This window comes from Xiphophorus couchianus, chromosome 6 (genome assembly GCF_001444195.1).
Source record: "Xiphophorus couchianus chromosome 6, X_couchianus-1.0, whole genome shotgun sequence".
In the NCBI taxonomy this organism is placed as follows: Eukaryota; Metazoa; Chordata; class Actinopteri; order Cyprinodontiformes; family Poeciliidae; genus Xiphophorus; species Xiphophorus couchianus.
Window position 1 is genome coordinate 27,636,799 of NC_040233.1, and position 20,553 is coordinate 27,657,351.

The following is a 20,553-nucleotide window of genomic DNA, read 5'->3' on the forward strand; positions in this document are numbered from 1 at the left end:
ACAAAGGTAAACTTTAAAAATACAAGCTACAAAAGAGAGAATAAAGTCTATTAACCGTATAAATCCACTTTGAATCTCCAGATTGTGTAAGACCTTAATGAACAGGTTCTGCTCCAGTAGCAGTCTGTGCTGCTTGTCTCCATCCTGAGTCGTACCTCTGATGATGAACTCCTGCCCGTCGACGCGCGCGTCTCCTTTGGAGCGCTGCAGCAGAGTGATCCAGTGGTGCATCTCCTCGGGCGTGTCGGCGTTGCAGTGCAGCACCCGCTCCGCAGTGATGATGACAAAGGAGTTTGGTCTAATTTTAACGGGAGAAGCTTAGAGTCAGATAACAACCAGATCTGGGAGTAATATAAAGAGTTTGACCTAAACAAATCAACAACACACCTTTCTGGATTATCTGACGCACAAACCGAGTCGATCATGCCCACGTCCAGCGTTCCCTGAAGACAGACAGGTGAGGCGTTGAAGGATTACAGGTAGAAGAAGTTGCGTCTTTGCTGGATTTGTTTTTCCTCCCGGAGGAGGCAGATATTCTGCTCAACTCACCACGGCGTTCTGCGGATTGGCCTGCTCGTCGTGCATCTCGCTGATCTCCTGTTCTGTGGAGCCGTGGACCTGACTCAGCACGCTGAACCACTGACTGTAACCATGGAAACACAATCATCATCAATAGGTCACAGCAGCAACAAGTCTTTCAGCTGCAGAGGCCATTTTTGCAGAACTGCTAGCGCAGCACATTAATAAAAACACCTGATACCAACTGCAGAGCTCAGCAGTGGCGAGGTGGTGATGTGGGACACTTTTAACCGGGTCATTCGATTGACATGCCTGCAAAACTGAGTGAAGAGATTCATGTACAGTGGACCTCCGACTAATCAGCATTCATTTTTCTGACTCATCTGTTCATAGATGTTCTGTAGAACATAACTCCTAATTATTTGCAGAAAATTCACTTATTAGCTGATTTCTTTCATAGTTAATGTTGAAAATTGGGTTCATTTTTCAGGTTGAAGCATTGGCCTCCTGTTTTCAATAATAAAGCTAAAGAGAGGGAGGTTATTATATAAACAATCCTCGATATAAGAGTTTGTAAAATCAGACTAACTCTGACAACATCAAGCTTTTAGGTTTTCTCCCGTCTCAGACTGGATGTGGTCTTTACTGTTGGAGTGTGAGGCGGTGTGTGAACACACACCTGGCGTCCTCAGCAGACTCTGCGATCAGGTGGTAGGTCCTCTCTGGCATCACAATGTCGATACCGTTCTCCTTACCCGTGTTATCAACGATTTCTCTGCAGAAATCAAAAAAGAGTTCTTAGAAGCATAACCAGGATTTGATCATGTTTACTAAAATTGCCCTTTGACCTTACTTGGCACTGTGCATGTCAAGCACTCCCTTCATCTTCTCCTCGCTGTCGTTCTCAAAGTACATGAGCCGGCTCTGCCGCAGCACGAACCAGCGGCGCTTCCAGTTGCGGCGGGACAGCGTGGAGGAGCCGCCGCCCTTCTTGTGCAGCCAGCCCTGCTTCAGAGCTTCCTGCTTGGCCCGGAACCACAGGAAGGTCTCGTCCTTCAGAACGCACCAGCGCCGCTTCCACGTGTTCATCAGGCCCCCTGAGGACGAGACGACAGGACTGCAGTTCCTGCTACAGCGAGGAGAACGACTCCCAAAGTGTTCAGAGCGAATTAAAGGAGCTACCTTTGATGAAGAGGAAGCTGTGGAAGTACGGCAGAGTAACACAGCTGTAGACCGAGTCCCGTCGATACGATAACTCATCGTCCGTGTCAAACCGGTCAAAGTCGTCTTCACTGTCCTCAAACTGCAACAAAAGTCAAAGGAAATGATTCAGCAGTTTTCTACTGAAGCTCCATGGGATTTAAATGAGAGTTTTAACCCTGTTGAAGTTAAGTGCCTTGCTCAGGGGCAAAAGTTAGGTTCATAAAGCTGCACTTGAATGAAGCACAAAACACCCAGAACAACGTAATCTGATTCGGAAAGATGTTTGATCATTGTGCATCTCACTACAAACAACTGTGACTAGCTGTTATGCATGGTGGTGGAGGGCTGATGATGTGGGGTTTTGACAAGCAGTGATTCAGCCATGAACTGGACTCGTATGTGGAGGTAACATCTGTCAGTCTGACCGTTCAGGAGACGTGACTCACCGACGACTGAGCGCCTTCGGAGCTGAAGCGGTAAGCCCCTGAGCCGTTGTACGTTCCCACGGAGCCCCGGTAATCTGGAGACCACTGCCCGCTGCGGGAGCTGGAGAACGCCACGCTGCCGCTGGACACGATGGCGCCCTCGTCGTAGTCGTCCTGGTCGTAGTCCGAGTCCTCGTCTGGAGGAATCAGCTCCACCAGGTCGTCGGACGGCGCCTCGGACGACGCCTGCGGGTGGCAGAAGGCGGAGTCGCCGCTGGACGAGACGCTGTGGGCGGCTGGCGGTAACGGAGGCAGCGGCTGGTGGAGCAGGGTGGTGAGGGGCATCGCCGGGATCGGAACATCGTTGGCGTACGGGTCTTCTTCAGAGGAATCGTCGCTCGTCCGGATTCCGCTCGTCCGCTGGCCGTCAGAGTGGCCATGCTCGCTGGGGTTGGGAGAGTCTTTGAAAGCCTCGTCGTCGGCTCCAAACCCTTCATCAACCTCCTCTTCGTCGTTGCCTCTTCTCCCTCCGTTCTCCTTCTCCTCTTCCTCCCCGACGCCCAGGGAGCTCTCAATGTTCCTCACACACTCATCAATCTCGTCGAAGTTGAGCGAGTCCAGGAACTGCTGCGCCGCCTTGCAGGCCTCGTCCTCCAGCCGCTGCAGCTCCTGGTCCCGCAGGCGCTGCAGGCGGTGGAGCGACGCCTCCGTCAGGGACAGCTCCTGCTGCTCCTTCTGTCTCTGCAGAGCCTGGATCTCTCGCTCCAGCCGGAGGATCTCCTCCACCTGGGACGCCTCCTGGGGGCGGATCGCCTCCTCCTCAGCGGCCTCCTCGAAGACCGACTCCAGCTCCTCCGGTGTTTCGGGTAAAGCTGCAGCTGCTTCCTCCAGCTGAGACTGAGTAAAAACTAGAGAGGTGAGCTCCATGGCGCGCTGCAGCTCCATGGCGCGCTGCAGCTCCTGGGAGCGCTGCAGCTCCTCCAGTCGCAGAACCTCCTCAGCCTAGAAACAGAGGAAAACCATGAAACTCTGATGGAAACACATTTTGGACAATGGTGAGTTAGCTGAGATGGTTTCTTTATAATGTTTCATCTTTGACAGCTTTCACTTTCTGAGGACAATTTGGAACCAGTAGAAGTGATAATTTTAAAAGTTTCTGATAAAAGTTTTTAAAATAATTATTCACCCCTGAAATATTAAACATGGATTAAAAAAAATTTCCATTATCCCCAAAAATATTTCAACTCCTGTAAGAAATGTTTCTGTTTATGCATCTTTTAGGTCTGTAACTTTAACACATTCCTTTTGATTGAAAAATTACATAGATTTAATGCAGTACATTTTTTAGTAAATTATTAGTATTTTTTTCATAACCATAACCTTTGTATTCATGCGTTTCTCGTACAACGAAGCTCATTTTGTAGATATGTTTAGGATTAAATTGTCAAAATTAATTAGTCTCTACATTTAACTTGACTAAACTCCACCAGTATCTTTCCTGCTCCCATATTTAAACTTTGAAATAAAAAATATGATGTTTTCCACCTCTTTGGCGCGTCGCTCCGCCTCCAGTCTCAGTCTCTCTCTGCACAAACAGAAACAGCCAAACGTCAGCGTTTATCAGCAGGCGGGTTGGAGGAGCAACTAGGACGAACGTCACCTCTCCATCTCTTCCTCCATCTTTCTGCGGCGCTCCTCCTCCTCCTCCCTCTTCCTCCTCTCGTCCAGCAGGCGGCCGACGGCCCGGCGGGCCAGCTGGCCCCGCAGGCGCTTCTGGAAGGTGAGCGCGGCCCAGCGGAGCAGCAGGAACTTCCTCCTCCAGTAGAAAGCCCGGTAGTTCTTCTGAATGACCACAATGCACTGCAGCAGCTTCCTGTACTGCTTCCTGGAGGCGAAGCCGCATAAAATGATCATTTAATGTGGATAAAAACTTTTTAGAGTTTATGAGTGAACATGTAGAGAGCGTACCGGGCCACGTAGCCCAGGACGTGGGCCTGGATGATCATGGCTGCTTTCAGCACCTCCACCTCCCTCTGCTTCTCCAGCCGCTGCTCCAGAGACTCACGAAGGAAAACCTGAGAAGGCAGGAAAACACAATTCATGAAGGATTCTGCTTTTACTCTCTTCATCTTCACAACATTTAATGGCAAAAAATGCACAATAATTATCCAAATGATCCAAGAACGTCCTAAAAACTATGAAGAAAAAAAGCCTCATTTATTCAAACATCTCATGTTTGAATAAATGTCTCAATAAACACAAACATTCAGCTGGGATTAAATGTTTACGTCCATTTGACCTGAAATCAAGGCAGGTTCATAATTATTCATACAGGCTCATATATATACATATACCTAAACCTGTGGAAATAAAAAAATTATTAATTAATCACATAATAAATTTAAATTAGCTCGATTTATTTCTAACCATCTCTTCTGTTTTAACCCGGTGCAGAAATCCACTAGCTGTGACTCACCCTGAATAAAAGATTTAAAATCCAGCAGAATTAAGAAACTCCCTTCCAGAAAATCAAGATTTGAACAAACGTTTGGCGTTAATCTGTCAGGATCTGTGTTTTTCTATGTATTTATTTTGAGTTTCCATGTTGTCCTGTCTCCCCTTGATTGTTCCCAGGTGTGTCTCGTTCCCTTATTACCTCCTGCGTATTTAATGTCACCTGCGTCTCTGTCGGGTCCTTGTCGTTTGTAGTGTCAGTCTGTCGTTTGTAGTGTCAGTCTGTCTTTCTGTCCCTTCGGTTATCCTGGCACTACCGACGTTGAGCCCAGGTTTCCGCTCAGTCGTGCTGCCAGGTTTATAGTAAAACTTTGTTTTGCTATATTCATCATTAAAACCATCATTTTCACCTCAACCTGGGTCCACCGCGCCTGCCTCACCACTCATCCACCGCTATTCATGACATAATCAAACCTGGAACCTCGTAAGTCAGCAGATTACCGCGGCGAGGCGTTCCTGCCACAGCTCCGTGTGAAAAGGCCGAACCTTCAGAGCAGCTGGCCGTTTTATGAGCCAAACCGTCGATGGAGGAACCGGGCCCACCGGGCCGGCCGGGTTAATCCAAGTAGGGAGGAGGAAAATGAGATACGGGACACGATCTCCGGCGGCCGATGCAGCAGGGAAATATCCCAGGACTGGGAGGTTCAACAACAGATTTCTCCTGTTGAATGAGGAGCTCAGTGTGTGTGTGTGTGTGTGTGTTGGTGGATCCTGAGCACTGAGGCACTAAAGAGATTTTCTGAGGAGACGTAACCTCGTCTGGATGCCATTTGCATGCAGGTTAATTAACTGCTGCATTACATGCATGAACATGAGGAGACGTCATCCAACTATCATGAACGTTTTGAGCAAACTTTTTGAAGGTAATAAAAAGAAAAAAAAAGAAGTGAATCAACTGGGACTCAGAGAGCATGATTTCATATTGATGCTGCGTTAACATCTGGATGTTGATCACATGACTCGTGTGATGCAAAAAAAGTATTTCCATTGCTGTTTTTTGCAAACTGCAATAATTTCTACACAGCTGAAAAACCACTTCCTGCTAGAGGAAACTTTTATTTTTGCTGTTGTGAGTTTATTCAAAATTGATGCATTTCCATTATGCAAATTTATTTTTGTTATTCCAATTTGCACAGTTGTACAGTTAATGGAAATGCATTAAATCTATAAAATAAATAAATAAAATGCATCTATTTTTAATTTGCCGTTTCCACCAACTGTTTCTAATGCGATGCTTTAAAATGCTCATGAATGAAAAACCTTGATGGAAACACGGTTAATGTCAGAGCAAACCTGCTTTTTCTGCAACCTGGACAGAACCTCAGCCAATCACAGGACAGCAGAGACAGTAGGAGCTTTTATCTGTAAAGATGAATGTCAGGAGGGAAGTCAGACCCAGAACAAAAGAAACCAACAGAAAGCAACAAACCCGTCCTGGCCCAACATGGATCAGCATGAAAACACGCAGCCTCCCTGAACAACTGCACACATTTGCATCCTGATGAGTCGCACAACAAAAACTCTTTAATCATTACTGTGTTAATTAGCACAACAAAAAGCTCGGCTAAGCCTCGCTGTGTTTGATTCTCGCTGCTCCGGGTCAGCTCGGGTCGGGTCCTCAGAGGGAACAGAGCCACGCGGCGCCGCTTCCCCTCCACAAAATTAAGTTTCAGGCTCTAAAAGCACAAAGCAGAGCTCAGAGGCAACAGTCGGGACACGAGCCGACTGAAAGGAGCTGCAGGCCGTAAATCTGTCTGAGGGACAAAGTGGACGAATTCCTCAGAGGGACACAGCATTGATTTAACAGTGACTCTGTGGCCCAACGACAGCAGGAGGCAGGAAACAGTCAGGTGACATCACAAATAAGACCTGATGTTCAGGTTTCACACTGGAAACCTTCCAACTGCAAAAAGAGAGAAGTTTGTACGGTTGGCAGCCATGATGGCTCAGATCTCTACAGCTTTGTGAAGTGTCTACTGCACAGCGCCCCCGGTGGACAGACTGATGAATGGTTTCTCTGAGGTGTGTTAACATGTTGGAGGTTCTTTCTGGTCTTAAACCGGTTCTGCCAATCTGCTGGACACTCTGAGTTTCTACTGCAAGAAAACTGAACAGGAAATGAATAAAATCTCTACTTAACTTTTATCAGTGATTGTTGGAGTTAATATTACACTGGAATATTAGTCATGCAGATTTTTACAGGTCTTTTCTTTTCCAGATTTCTCCAAACTTAACATCAGAACTCGGTCACCTCTGCAGAATATTTTGTAAGTGTGTGAGTAAGTCCGGAAGGAAGTGCAGAAGGATGTGTGGCGTAAGTAAGTAAGGAAATGTGGATGAAAATTCTGATGCATGGGAGGAAGAAAGGAGGAAGTGTGGAAGAAGGAAAAGCTTTTCAGACTTTGAAAATATCTAAATCAAATTTCATATTTTTTCATGTTTTTATCTCTTCCTTGCATTCCAAGCCAACATCGACACACACAGGTTTCTCCCTCCTGCAGCGTCACACAGTCCTGCTGTGGTCGGTGGTCTGTGTCCCCCATCTGTCACTTTCCCACCGCAATCACACAAACTCACCCCGACACACACACACGCACACACACCCCGCACACGCACACACACACACACTCTGGCAGTAGCCATTCGTCCTGATCCGGTGTGGTGGAAGTAGAGAGTGACTGAAATGTGGATCCAATAACTGTGGCGTTCCACGCTTCAGGTGATGCTGACCTCGGTTACTCACACACACACACACACACACGCACACGCACACACACACAGAGGCAGCGGCTCTGAATGGCTCCATGGAGCTGAATTTGTAGGACACATGAAGCCAAATTAAGCCTGGAGGGAGAGAAGCCAGAATGGATTGGCATCTCTCCGGAGGCGGCCTGAGTCTCCGTCCAATCAGGCTCTGTGTTGGCGAGGAGAAGACGTTTCCACCGATGTTAGCCGGAGGCAACAAGGGCGGTGGAGCGTTCAGGAACTCAGCGCTTAACAGCAGCGAGTCGATTATTCTGCAGACTGAGCAGAAGGCACGGAGCTCACAGCTGATAGGCAGGAAACGCAAATCCACAGAGAAATGTTTGAGGAAATTAATTTTCTGGCTTCAGTTAGTGTTTAATAAGCCCAAGAAGAATTAACCAAGTAAAAATATTCTTCTGGTGTTGTTTGAAGCTACTCAACTGTTTTATTCTTTTTTCTAAATTACAATAAAACCTTCAGCTTGACTTCAGTTTCAGCTCAAAGCAACAGGGAAAAAAAAAAAATTTTTTTGGTCGACTTTCCTGAAAACAACAGCAATAGAGAGGGAAACTGAAAACACCAAAAGGTTTGGGCCTTACTTTGGTCTTGCCAAGCTGCCAATCTGCACTGCTGCTGTCATAGAGGTGCAGCAGCTGCTTGCAGCGCCCCCTGGGGTCATCTGGAGTCAGGACGCCCCTCATCAGGACTTTGTACCTAAAGAAGAGCGAAACGTTGAGCTAAACAGAAATGTTCATCTTCTTATGGTAACAGGTCATTACTGGTGGTAACACATCTATTATTTCTATTTTTTTAGCAGTAGCATGAAAAATACAAGATAAACAAACATACATATAAATGAACAAACAAAAACAAAGTAAAGCAACAATCAAAATAGACAACATAACAGATGTTATATTATTTAATTCTATATCAAAACTATTAAAATAATAAACTAAACCACACGAGTCTTTGTTGAAGCAAACAAAATCAGTTTTTTAATATAAAACATAAAAACCTGTAAGGCATACGCTGAACCTTTGGGGGAAGTTTATAATACTACAAAATACAACAAACACAAAAACATGAACAATGAATAAAAAACTTGAGTTGCATCAAACTTTTGTTGTATTTTTAAGAAGATTTTATTTGTCTGTAAAATTTGTCAATCTAAAAAAAAGCATAAAAAAACAAAAAGTCCATTTGCACCAATCGTTAGCTTGCAGGTTATATTTGCCTGACTCCAGAAGTTTGGTCAGGGGCCGCACAAAATCATCAATGGGGCCATAAATGAGCCCCTGCACCACGCTTTGATACTCCTGAATTAGTAAAAAGTAGAAACTGATTGTGTGTTTAAGTATTTCTGCTGCGTGTCTGAGTGTTTGGACTTGTGTAAATCTGGTTCAGACCTGGAGCAGAAGTCCTGGAAGGATCTGCGGACCGGGAAGCCGCTGCGCCGGATCTTCACCGTTTCCAGCATGCCGGAGTATCTGAGCTGGTTCAGAACCACCGTCTGGTCGAACTGGTCAGGCATCTGCAGGAGAAACAGAAGAAACATCAGGTTACTAAATGACCCCGCCCCCTGCTGGAGTAACAGGAATCTGTGTGCTGTTATCTAACAGGATGTGAATACAGATGTTCCTCTGCCCTCATAATCACAGGCTGATCTATAACTGCTACTGGTTGACCTTTTCAGCACAGCGTCGGACGTCGTTTCTGTGAGGATTGATTTTGGAGGTCTGGTCTGACTCAATATCACAGCCACAAACACTGTGCTCTCTGGGTATTATGAGGCTGATAATAACACGTCTGGAGGTGATGAATGGAAACAAAGAGACAAAAAACACAAAACATTAAAACTGCAAGATGCAACTTTTATAAAAATATATATACTTTTTTTAACGTATTTTTAAAAACTGTAACCATGTACAGACAGTTTGTTATGAGACAGATAATCTGTGAAAAGATTGATCTCCTCCCTGTTCTATTATTGCTGTTAAAATAAATGCACCGCTCTCGACCAAAATCAACCAATCAGAGCCTCAATTACAGCCTTAGCATTCACAATGACTGACAGCGCTAAGACCCGCCTCCTGGCTCTGATTGGTTGTTTCTAGTTAGGCAGGGAGCTTGATGTTTTCACACATTATCTGACTCCTACTAAACTGTCACAATATAGTGACAGTTTCAATAAATATGTAAAAAAAATATTTTTTATAAAAGTTACAGACTGCAACTTTAACAGTTTTATAAACCTTCAGACCAGTCAGACCCCAGCACACGGAGCACTGAGATACCAGTGACAGAGCGGCATTCAGAGGAAGCCTTTCTCTGAGGCGACGCTCGTCACCCTGTAACCCCGGTGGGCGTTAGCGGGGTGGGGTTAGCTCCATATAAGTGGGAGCTTTCATTCCCACTGGTAATGCCCCCTTTATTCAGCAGGTCTCCCCTGATAGCCGCTGATGGCCCATTTGGGTCGTCTAGAAGGGAGGCCAACTCACCAGCAGACCCTCCCTGACCGATTGAATGGAGCCATTTAATGCCACCGGCCGCAGGGAGCGCTTCATTAGCATAATTAGCATTTGCATACGGACGGCGATGCAGCCGTACAAAGGCGGGCGGTGTCAGGACGACGTCCTCTGACTCCAGGATCTGTTTCATTCACCGTCGTTTCCTGTTTCTGCTTCGCCTTCAGGGAGTTCAGAGATCCTTCCCCTGGTCATAACAAGACTCCATGTCCCACATCCAGATCCAAAAACCTCAGAGCTTTAAAAAAATCTATGGCAGATATTTCTATGCAAACAATGGCTCAATATCAGCTGGACCAGTAAAAGTAACATTCAGGGATGTTGATGGATCGGCGTACTAATGGATGGATGGATGGATGGATGGATGGATGGATGGATGGATGGATGGATTGATGGATCAACAAATGGATGGATGGATGGATGGACCAAAGAATGGATGGATGGATGGATTGATGGATGGATGGATGGATGGATTGATGGATGAGGGATGGATGGATGGAGGGATGGATGGATGGATTGATGGATCAACAAATGGATGGATGGATGGATGGACCAAAGAATGGATGGATGGATGGAGGGATGGATGGCTTGATGGATGGATGGATGGATGGATGGATGGATGGATGGATGGATGGATGGATGGATGGATGGATGGATGGATTGATGGATCAACAAATGGATGGATGGATGGATGGACCAAAGAATGGATGGATGGATGGAGGGATGGATGGCTTGATGGATGGATGGATGGATGGATGGATGGACCAAATAATGGATGGATGGATGGATGGATGGATGGATGGATGGATGGACCAAAGAATGGATGGATGGATGGATGGATGGATGGATGGACCAAAGAATGGATGGATGGATGGATGGATTGATGGATAGATGGATGGATGGATGGATGGATGGATTGATGGATAGATGGATGGATGGATGGACCAAAGAATGGATGGAGGGATGGATGGCTTGATGGATGGATGGATGGATGGATGGATGGACCAAAGAATGGATGGAGGGATGGATGGCTTGATGGATGGATGGATGGATGGATGGATGGACCAAAGAATGGATGGAGGGATGGATGGCTTGATGGATGGATGGATGGATGGATGGATGGACCAAAGAATGGATGGCTTGATGGATGGATGGATGGATGGATGGATGGACCAAAGAATGGATGGATGGATGGATGGATTGATGGATAGATGGATGGATGGATGGATGGATGGATTGATGGATAGATGGATGGATGGATGGATGGATGGATGGATGGATGGATGGATGGATGGATGGCTGGAGGGATGGATGGATGGATGGATGGATGGCTGGATGGATGGATGGATGGATGGATGGATGGATAGATGGATGGATGGATGGATGGATGGATGGATGGATGGCTGGATGGATGGATGGATGGCTGGAGGGATGGATGGATGGATGGATGGATGGATAGATGGATGGATGGATGGATGGATGGATGGATGGATGGCTGGATGGATGGATGGAGGGATGGATGGATTGATGGATGGAGGGATGGATGGATGGATGGACCAAAGAATGGATGGATGGATGGATGGATGGATGGATGGATGGATGGATGGACCAAAGAATGGATGGATGGATGGATGGATTGATGGATAGATGGATGGATGGATGGATGGATGGATGGACCAAAGAATGGATGGATGGATGGATGGATGGATGGATGGATGGATGGACCAAAGAATGGATGGATGGATGGATGGATGGATGGATGGATGGATGGCTGGAGGGATGGATGGATTGATGGATGGATGGATGGATGGATGGATTGATGGATAGATGGATGGATGGATGGATGGATGGATTGATGGATAGATGGATGGATGGATGGATGGATGGATGGATGGATGGCTGGAGGGATGGATGGATTGATGGATGGAGGGATGGATGGTTCCAGTCTTGAACCTTTTTCAGATTAAATAAAATCTCGTTTTCTATCCTTCCAATATAATTTTGCTCATAAATAAAAATCTTAACCAGTTCTTCCCTTGTTGGCATTTAGTTGGTCTGCAGTAGCAGGAAGTAGTAATAAGTAACGACAGAACAATCAGGCCCTCCAGCAGAGAGAAGCCTCTGGTCCTCTGCTGACTGACGGATGACAACAATAGCTGCTGCCTCAGCCTGACGTCTCCAGAGATCGGTGCATTCACAGGAACAAACAGGGGCGTGGGGGTCTGCTCCTGGGGGGCTGGGGTGGCAAACGCCAAACCTGGGGGGGCAGCTGAACTCAGGGTTCGCTGTCCATCACTCAGCCCAGTAAGACGGCATGGAGAGCTGCAGAGCTGTTTCCAGTATCTGATGGTCAGCAGCGACTCAAAGCCTCCCAATAATCCACTGATCAGATAACAGGATTCACTCTGAAGTGTTGGCATGTAAAAAAATCTAATTATCTCATGACATTTCAAAGAACGCCATTTTCCTTCCCCGTCTGAGACTTACAAAGTTCACGCTGTCTCATGGGACAAAATTTAAATAAGTTATCACCAAACTGAAAATCCATCTGGTTCAATTAAAGGTTAATTAATGCAGGTTCAATCTAATAACATCGTCAATACGCTGTGAATAAAGCAACACAGTTTTACCAACAGAAGAGTTTGCATTGACGTTATTGTAACCCTTAAGTTTCCAATATGAGACACAGCTGCACATTACAGAGTAATGTTAAAAGTAACTTTATTACCCACTGTTAAGGTTTAAAGTATGAGAGAAGTTTCCACATTCCTGCTTTGACCCACAAACTGAGAGCAATGAAATTCCTGAAGCTGCTGTTTGTGAGACACTCGGTTCTGATGGAGGGATCCATCAGAACCCTGGAAGATCAGTCCAGCTCAGCAGGAGGAACAATGGCGCTGGGCGTAAAGTGCAGATAAACCCAAACCAAACGGCCTCAGCTGGACTTAAAGACGAGTCTGTTTGAAGAAGGACTGGATAGCAGCAACACTCAACATACCTGCAGGGGGCGCACTGTGCAGGTTAAAACCACAGAGAAGCAGCAGCTCAGTTTGATAGAAACACTAGATGGTGATATTATGATCAATATGTGGTATTGATCATTAACAATAACAGCTGGATGTCAACCTGATGGACAGAACGGAGAGGAATATGAGGATGGATGCTGATGGCTAAACATGGATGGATGGATGGATGGATGGATGGATGGATGGATGGATGGATGAAAGATAGATGGATGACAGAAAGAAATTCAGATGGATGGAAAAGTGGAAGAAAGGATGTATGGAGACTATTTTCTTCCAGTCTAAAACACAGAATAATTTTGCTCTTCTTGTTGTTTTTGCATTTGATTATTTTTTCTCTCCTTCCCTGAATCTTTTTCCAGTTTGAGCCTCAGAGGATCTGAAGTTTGATCAGATCAAACCTCCAGGTCTGAGGCTGGCGATAGAAAATCATCACTAAAGGATTTCTGTGGTGTCCAGAAATGAAACTGGGAATCCAGTTTCTGCAGCTGCAGATTTTTCTTCCACTAATATTGGGCTGGACTAAAGAACATGTCTGTGTTTTTTTAAATAAATTATCCAAAATTGTACAAGTAACATTTTAGAAAGATAAAACACTGCAATTAGGTAATTATATCCCAATATAGCATCACAGATTGATAGTGTAGGGAAAATAATCTGCTTTAAGTAGAAGTGTAATCTCATTAGAAAGAGAAGAGAACAGAATGCCACTTCCTCTTCATTAACCTGTCATTTACCGAACAGCCGGCTCATCCCATATCCAATCTCATTAATTTCATGCCCTCCAGGCCTGATAATAATCACAAAGATAAGCTCACTGGCTTCATCTCAACTATTATAAATGACCATGCATCACTTCAGAGCTGAAAGCCTTCATGTTCAATTATCCTAGAAAGGAAACAGGAAACATCAGAGGAGCCATGTGCAGAAAAATGCACCAAACACTTTTAGTTTTGCAGCTTTGATTCATGTTTCAGTTCCAAACACAAACTCCAGGATGTTTCTGGAGGTTCGGACAATCTCCCGCAGCTTGATGCTAACGCCTAACAGGTGATTGTGAAAGTTGTAGAGCTCTCTTCAGACATCTAAAAGCTCACATTTTATAATCCAGATAAAACTACAAATTACAACTTTCAGACAACGTCAGAAGCTTGCTTTGTGTCATAAACACAGATTCATCCTATTTTAATATCACAGCTGCAAATTTAAACCCTGTTCACCTCAGATCTGCATCAGGTCTCACCTTGCATCTTAGCTTCTCCTTTCCCTACAGGATTCCTTTCTTTCCAGATCCGATAGAAACTTCCCAAAGCTGCGGCTCATCCGCGCGTCTGCTCCTCCAGCACACTGACTCCTTCACGCACATTCATCCGCCACGGAGCCAAACAAAGGCTTTCAAACCCACAGCTCCACTCCCCCTTTTAACGTGGGGAGTGAGGGAGGGAGGGAGGGCCGTGTTGTCATGGGGACGCATCTCCTGCTGAGGCTAATTTGTGCTGGCCACTTGTAGGGTCTGACTGCATGCGTGTGTGTGTGTGTGTGTGTGTGTGTGTGTGTGTGTGTGTTTGAGGGAGAAAAAGGGCTGGCTGTTTACATTCAAACGTGTCCAACAGGGCAGCTGACTGGTCTGATGGAGTGGTCAAACTGGGCCGAGTCGGGACAGAAAATACTGTCATGTCTGATCTAATGTTGTTTGTGTGAATCTAAAAAATGTTTCAGTGTAAAAGTTTCACACAGCAAACCTAGAATAATATCTGAATATCATTTAACTGTATTTAAAGTTTATCGTTTAAAACTAAATGGAACGAATTGCTGAAACACTGAGTTGCTCTAAATCAAGGCTAACACCCGCCTGGTAATGCTGCTTTTGAATTTTAATAACTGAACATTGACCAACATATTGGTCAATGTTTCATAATTAGCATGATGGTTTTATTGATGTAACGCTCTTCGAACTGCCTTGTTGCTGAATCGTGACCTTAATTTTCTTTATCAGTTTCATCTACATTTTTACATCATTTACATTTTCCTCTTATTTTTACTGTCTACTGTGTAAAAGGCCCAGACCTGCTGCTGGTCCATCATTATTACTGTCACTTCACATATTAACACAAAGACTGTTGTGCTGCCAGCAGACCAAAGAGTTGCTATGGTGACGAGTGAGCAGCTGTTGTTCTGACAGCTTTTAGGAACCAGAGAGGTTTTTTAGTTGTTCTGTTTTCATCGTGTCTTTGTGCAGAACATCCTGTCATCTAGAGAAGCTGGATGTCAGCGAACACAGAGACAAAATGAGACACAAAGGCTGAGGTGGAGTTCTTTTGTTTCCTCTGAAATCTTTTATGACTGACGGTCCAGAGGATGTCGGCTCAGGAAACAAACTTTAGTAATTATTTTAAGGAGGAACTAAAGATTATCCTGGTTGCTTTTTGGTTTTTATTTTGCCATTTTTCAAGCTAGAAAAGTGTGAATATCATTCAGAAATCTGCTTTGATGGTAACTGTCCACTAAAACACTAACACCTTGTTAATTGGAAGATGCACAGTATCTTTCCATGATTATTTTAAACTTAACTGAAAATGTTTAACATATTTTTTTCATGTTCAGCTTTTAATCACACTCAAGTCTTAAATCTGCTGTTTTGCAATGCAGAGTAAAGCAAAGCTTCAGTTTTGTCTGTATTTTCATGCCCTTCTTTAAAGCCTGACCTTTAATCTGATTTTAATAAACATCGATGAATAAACCCCTAATTGCTGAACATTCAAAATCTTTTAAAACCACTTTCACTTGAACCCCCCTGTCCTGCTTTGACACCTGCTCTGAATCAAACAGGCAAACTGGGGTCCCTCTCAGGGGCTTGGGGGCCGAGTTACTTTGACCCCTGTTTCCCCCCTGGGGAGACGCTAACATGCTCTCCACCTCTGTACCTCACTACATTAAGCTCCACTCAGAGGTCATCATCCAGGCCTGTTTAACATTCGATCTGAGGAAAGGTCCAGATGGCCGTTCTTCAAAAAACAGGCTGGCTGCACACATTTAGCAGAAACAGTAATGACATTTATTTAGTTTGATCAAGTATTTCTTTGGTGCATCAAAGATAGCACACTACTGGGGAGCCTTTTCAATGTATTTATTTGAGCAGCAGAGGTCAGCTTGTGGGTTTCCATGTCAAATGACTGAATGTAATGTGAAATGCTTCGGAGTCCTTTTGATTTATTAATCATTGGAGGCGCCATGATGATGGACAGAAGTGAGAGTGAGGGATGGGATTACTGTACAGAGTGAAATTGTTTTGCAAAGTTTTTTGGCTCTGGAGAGCGCGATGTCACATACAGAGGGTCAACAGGCTGACCCCAGGTTTTTTGCATTTTTTTTAGAGAAAAGCAGGGGGTCCATTTAAAACTTATCCACATCTATTCTTGATAAATTTGTAAAAGACGACCACGTAGCATCTCATCGATGACATCACAAAAACGATGTGGTGCGATGGCCTTCACAGGCTCTCGCATCCACGTGAATTATATAAATATAAATGTTTTAAAAACAATGAAATACATTAGTTAAAATAAGTATTGAAGACTTCCAGTGGTGCCATGCTCTGAGATGGCTGCATTGGGTGGAGGCTCCAGTGAGATTGATGATTAACTGACAAATTGATGATTAACTGACAAATTACATAATTTCCTGGACATCCCCTTAAAAAAACAGCAAATAAGAAATAAACTGAACAAAAAGCGTCCAAAGAGAAGAAAGACCAGCAGCAGGCTAACAATACAGCTAGCTAGAGAAGAAAAGCTAACGAAGCTAAGGAAACGGCAGCCGAAGTCCTGCGTGAACTAAAGGAGTTGTGGAAAGAAAATCAGAGTGTGTTTGCTGAGACAAAGGCTGCTCTAACAAAACTGGAAACATCAGTATGAGACCTGAAAGAGCGTAGGGACACCCTAGAGCAACGCATGGAAGGAGCAGAGAGTAGAAACGGTAGAAAGGTACTCAATGTTTTCTACTACTTTTAAACGCCTTCACAGGCCTTTGCATCCAGGTGGCGGTGCGAGGGCCTTCACAGGCCAGGGCCTTCAAGGATCCCTGGCCTTCACAGGCCAGGTCCTTGAAGGATCCCTGGCCTTCACAGGCCATCGCATCCACGTGGCGGTGCGAGGGCCTTCACAGGCCAGGGACTTCAAGGATCCCTGGCCTTCACAGGCCCTCTCATCCACGTGGCGGTGCGAGGGCCTTCACAGGCCAGGTCCTTGAAGGATCCCTGGCCTTCACAGGCCAGGTCCTTGAAGGATCCCTGGCCTTCAGAGGCTCTCGCATCCACGTGGGGTGCGAGGGCCTTCACAGGCCAGGTCCTTGAAGGATCCCTGGCCTTCACAGGCTTTCGCATCCACGTGGTGGAGCGATGGCCTTCACAGGCCTTCATATTACCACGTGGTCGTCTTATTCAAGTACTTCTGAAGGAACAGCCTGCGATGTCATCGATGACATCACCTTCGTTTTCATGACATCTGTGCCTCTTCCTTTTAAGTAATAGGAAGAGGCATCAGGTCTGATGTCATCAGTGACAGTCAGGGACGGACGTGATGTCATCGATGACATCGCAGGCTGTTACCTCAGAAAAAATATTTTTTATACCTACATTATTTTTTATTATAATTTGTAAGTGCTCTAAATCGTTGTTCACGTCATGAGTGACATCACAGCCATTCTTAAGTGATGTCATGAGCAGCTCCAAGCCATGAATGGCTGCATTATGAGTGTATTTTTTTAGTGCTGTTCCAATTGAACTAAAACTTCGGAGGCACAGATCATGTTAGTTCAGATGACATTTAAAAATGTAAAATGTAAATCCACAAATTAAAACAAAATCCTAACAAGACTTAGAATGTATGTTGGCGTAAATTTTCACTCACTGAATAAATTATTACAACTTATTAATTAATTCTCCAATGAAAAACAGTTCAAATAGAGATGCACATTCTTATACTAGACTGTTTAACAGCATTCACTTTTCTAGATGTTTTATTATTAGAAATGACATTGCAACATTCTTGACCTATTTAAGCTTGTGGTTGAACGGCTTCTTAATACTTTTTTGCAGACCCAACTGTTCAATTGCTGTCAGGAAAAACAGATAGGAGAGGCTGCGGCATCCTGAACACGATTTATCCAGATAAAAATCATAATGAGGTTTATAAAATGCCCCCTGTCTTCACATGTCCGAGGTTCGTCTGTTGTCACATAGCCATTTAGCAAATACTATAAAAACCACTGACCAGTTTTTAGAAAGTAATTAAAATTATTATACAAATAATTAAATTGAAAAGAATTAAAATCAGTTAAAAATTCTTAAAATAAGAAAAATTATGACAGAGTCATTGGCAAAAAAATAAATAAATATCAAATTAAAATGTTTTCAAAAACAATGAAATACATTAGTTAAAATAAGTATTGAAGACTTCCAGCGGTGCCATGCTCTGAGATGGCTGCATTGGGTGGAGGCTCCAGTGAGATTGATGATTAACTGACAAATTGATGATTAACTGACAAATTACATAATTTCCTGGACATCCCCTTAAAAAAACAGCAAATAAGAAAACGATGCCAACAAGAAACACCGTTGGTAAACAATAAACTGAACAAAAAGCGTCCAAAGAGAAGAAAGACCAGCAGCAGGCTAACAATACAGCTAGCTAGAGAAGAAAAGCTAACGAAGCTAATGAAACGGTAGCCGAAGTCCTGCGTGAACTAAAGGAGTTGTGGAAAGAAAATCAGAGTGTGTTTGCTGAGACAAAGGCTGCTCTAACAAAACTGGAAACATCAGTATGAGACCTGAAAGAGCGTAGGGACACCCTAGAGCAACGCATGGAAGGAGGGTTACAGGAATAATATTAAAAGCCTTCTTGCAACTTCAAACTGAATATAACATCGCTGAGGACTGTCAACTTGATGGAAGAACTAACAGCAACTCTGTTGCAGGAGACTGCGGAAAGAGATTTATAATAAAAGATGGTTCTCCGTAAATCTATACCTGGAAAATAGGGCCTGATTCTTTGTGATATTGTAGGGAGGGAGGGGAAGGGCAAGATTTGGACTACGCATATTTGAACGTTGTATCTGTAATTATGCTGCAAAGTAAAAATACATAAGTGTGGACTATGCCAAGGAATTGTTTAAATAAAAGTTTTTTAAAAAGTATTGAAAACATCTCCATTTTTCATGCAAGTAGTTTTACAATGTGACATGAAGTTTTCACCGGGTGTTGAAACAATACAGCTAATCCAGATGTAGAAAGAAACCAAAAACATTTAAGTTGCAATAACATGGAATGATTCGTACTCATATTTATTCAATACTTTGTATAAAAAGCCTTTGTTGTTGTTGATGTCATCAGTAACATCACGTGGCAGCAAATTTGTTCCAGTTTCATTCCTTATTTGTTTTCTGATTTGTATTTTTATTATTTTTCAGTGTTTTTAACACCCGAGCAACTACTTACCACAGCTACACTTCCCTCGCCCGCGGCCAGTGGAGGCGTTTTTGCGCCTCTTCTGGCTGCGGGCTTTGGGATTTTTGCGGTTCCTCTTACGCCTGGGGGCGTCAGAGGATGAGCGCTTTCTGCGTCGTGCTTTACGTGCCATGGTAGCAACGCTGTGCTAAGCACTATACTCTTTTATTCAAGGACTTATGAAGTACTGGCCTGTGATGTCATCGATGACATCACGGTGACAGCCGTGATGTCATCGATGACATCACAGCAAAGCTGGACTACTGGTGATGACATCACGCCTGATGCTAGCTGTGCCTCTTCCTTTTTCATCAAAATGTAGTTCTAAACCATTTAAAGCGAAACATTTGCTCATGTATCAGGTTAAAGGTTAAAGGTTAGGATTTTACATTTATTTGTGTGAACAGTTATTTCTATCTTTAAAATCTTAACATTACTTATTTAAAAATGCATATTAATCTATTCTACATTAAATTATTATATTATTAGAAAGCACTAGTTTTTCTTTTTGACCTATATAATTGCTATAAATTAAAAACCTGCCATAGATCGCACAGATCCTGCCATTTATGGGCCAATTGACATGACTTCACCTGCCAATCACTCCAGTGGGTTTGACCCAGCCACGACCCATCCTCAATGCTTTAACTGAGGTGAGGAATCAACCCAGAACCACACAGGTGGTCGATGACCCGAAGAGAGCTGGCACCACTGTTTCCAAGGTTACTGTGGGTAATACACTAAGGCTGCGTTCACACTGCAGCCTGAAGTGACCCAAATCCAATTTTTTTGACCTAATGCGACCTGTCTTTTCATGACAGTCTGAACACAGATCCGATTCAAATGTAACGCAACGTCCAGGTCGCATTCCTCTGACTTTAATGTCACGATACTCAACAAATGTCCCTATTTTGCGTCCTAATACATGCGAGCGGAAAGAAAAGCAACAGCCACAACGGACTGTAATGAGGATTAAATTGTTAATGTGCTGCTCCGGTCGGAAAACAACTTCAACTGTGTAAGCTGTGCTCCACTCATGTCAATTGTTCAGAGAGTTTGAACTTTTTATCTCCCTGCCTGCTGCTATGATCACCTGA

General features: G+C 44.1%; 1 protein-coding gene across 1 annotated transcript in view; it reads right to left on the reverse strand.

Annotated features, from left to right (window-relative positions):
- myo10 (myosin X) overlaps nucleotides 1-20,553 on the reverse strand; it is a 102,691-nt gene that overhangs the window by 6,695 nt on the left and 75,443 nt on the right. The window contains exons 20-31 of the mRNA XM_028020150.1: nucleotides 8,813-8,937; nucleotides 8,006-8,120; nucleotides 4,116-4,222; nucleotides 3,808-4,032; nucleotides 3,693-3,732; nucleotides 2,169-3,149; nucleotides 1,702-1,822; nucleotides 1,373-1,616; nucleotides 1,199-1,294; nucleotides 550-643; nucleotides 388-443; nucleotides 156-298 (exon numbers count right to left, since the gene is read on the reverse strand). Coding sequence (XP_027875951.1) covers nucleotides 156-298; nucleotides 388-443; nucleotides 550-643; nucleotides 1,199-1,294; nucleotides 1,373-1,616; nucleotides 1,702-1,822; nucleotides 2,169-3,149; nucleotides 3,693-3,732; nucleotides 3,808-4,032; nucleotides 4,116-4,222; nucleotides 8,006-8,120; nucleotides 8,813-8,937 — 2,347 coding nt within the window. The remainder of the gene's footprint in view (nucleotides 1-155; nucleotides 299-387; nucleotides 444-549; nucleotides 644-1,198; nucleotides 1,295-1,372; nucleotides 1,617-1,701; nucleotides 1,823-2,168; nucleotides 3,150-3,692; nucleotides 3,733-3,807; nucleotides 4,033-4,115; nucleotides 4,223-8,005; nucleotides 8,121-8,812; nucleotides 8,938-20,553) is intronic.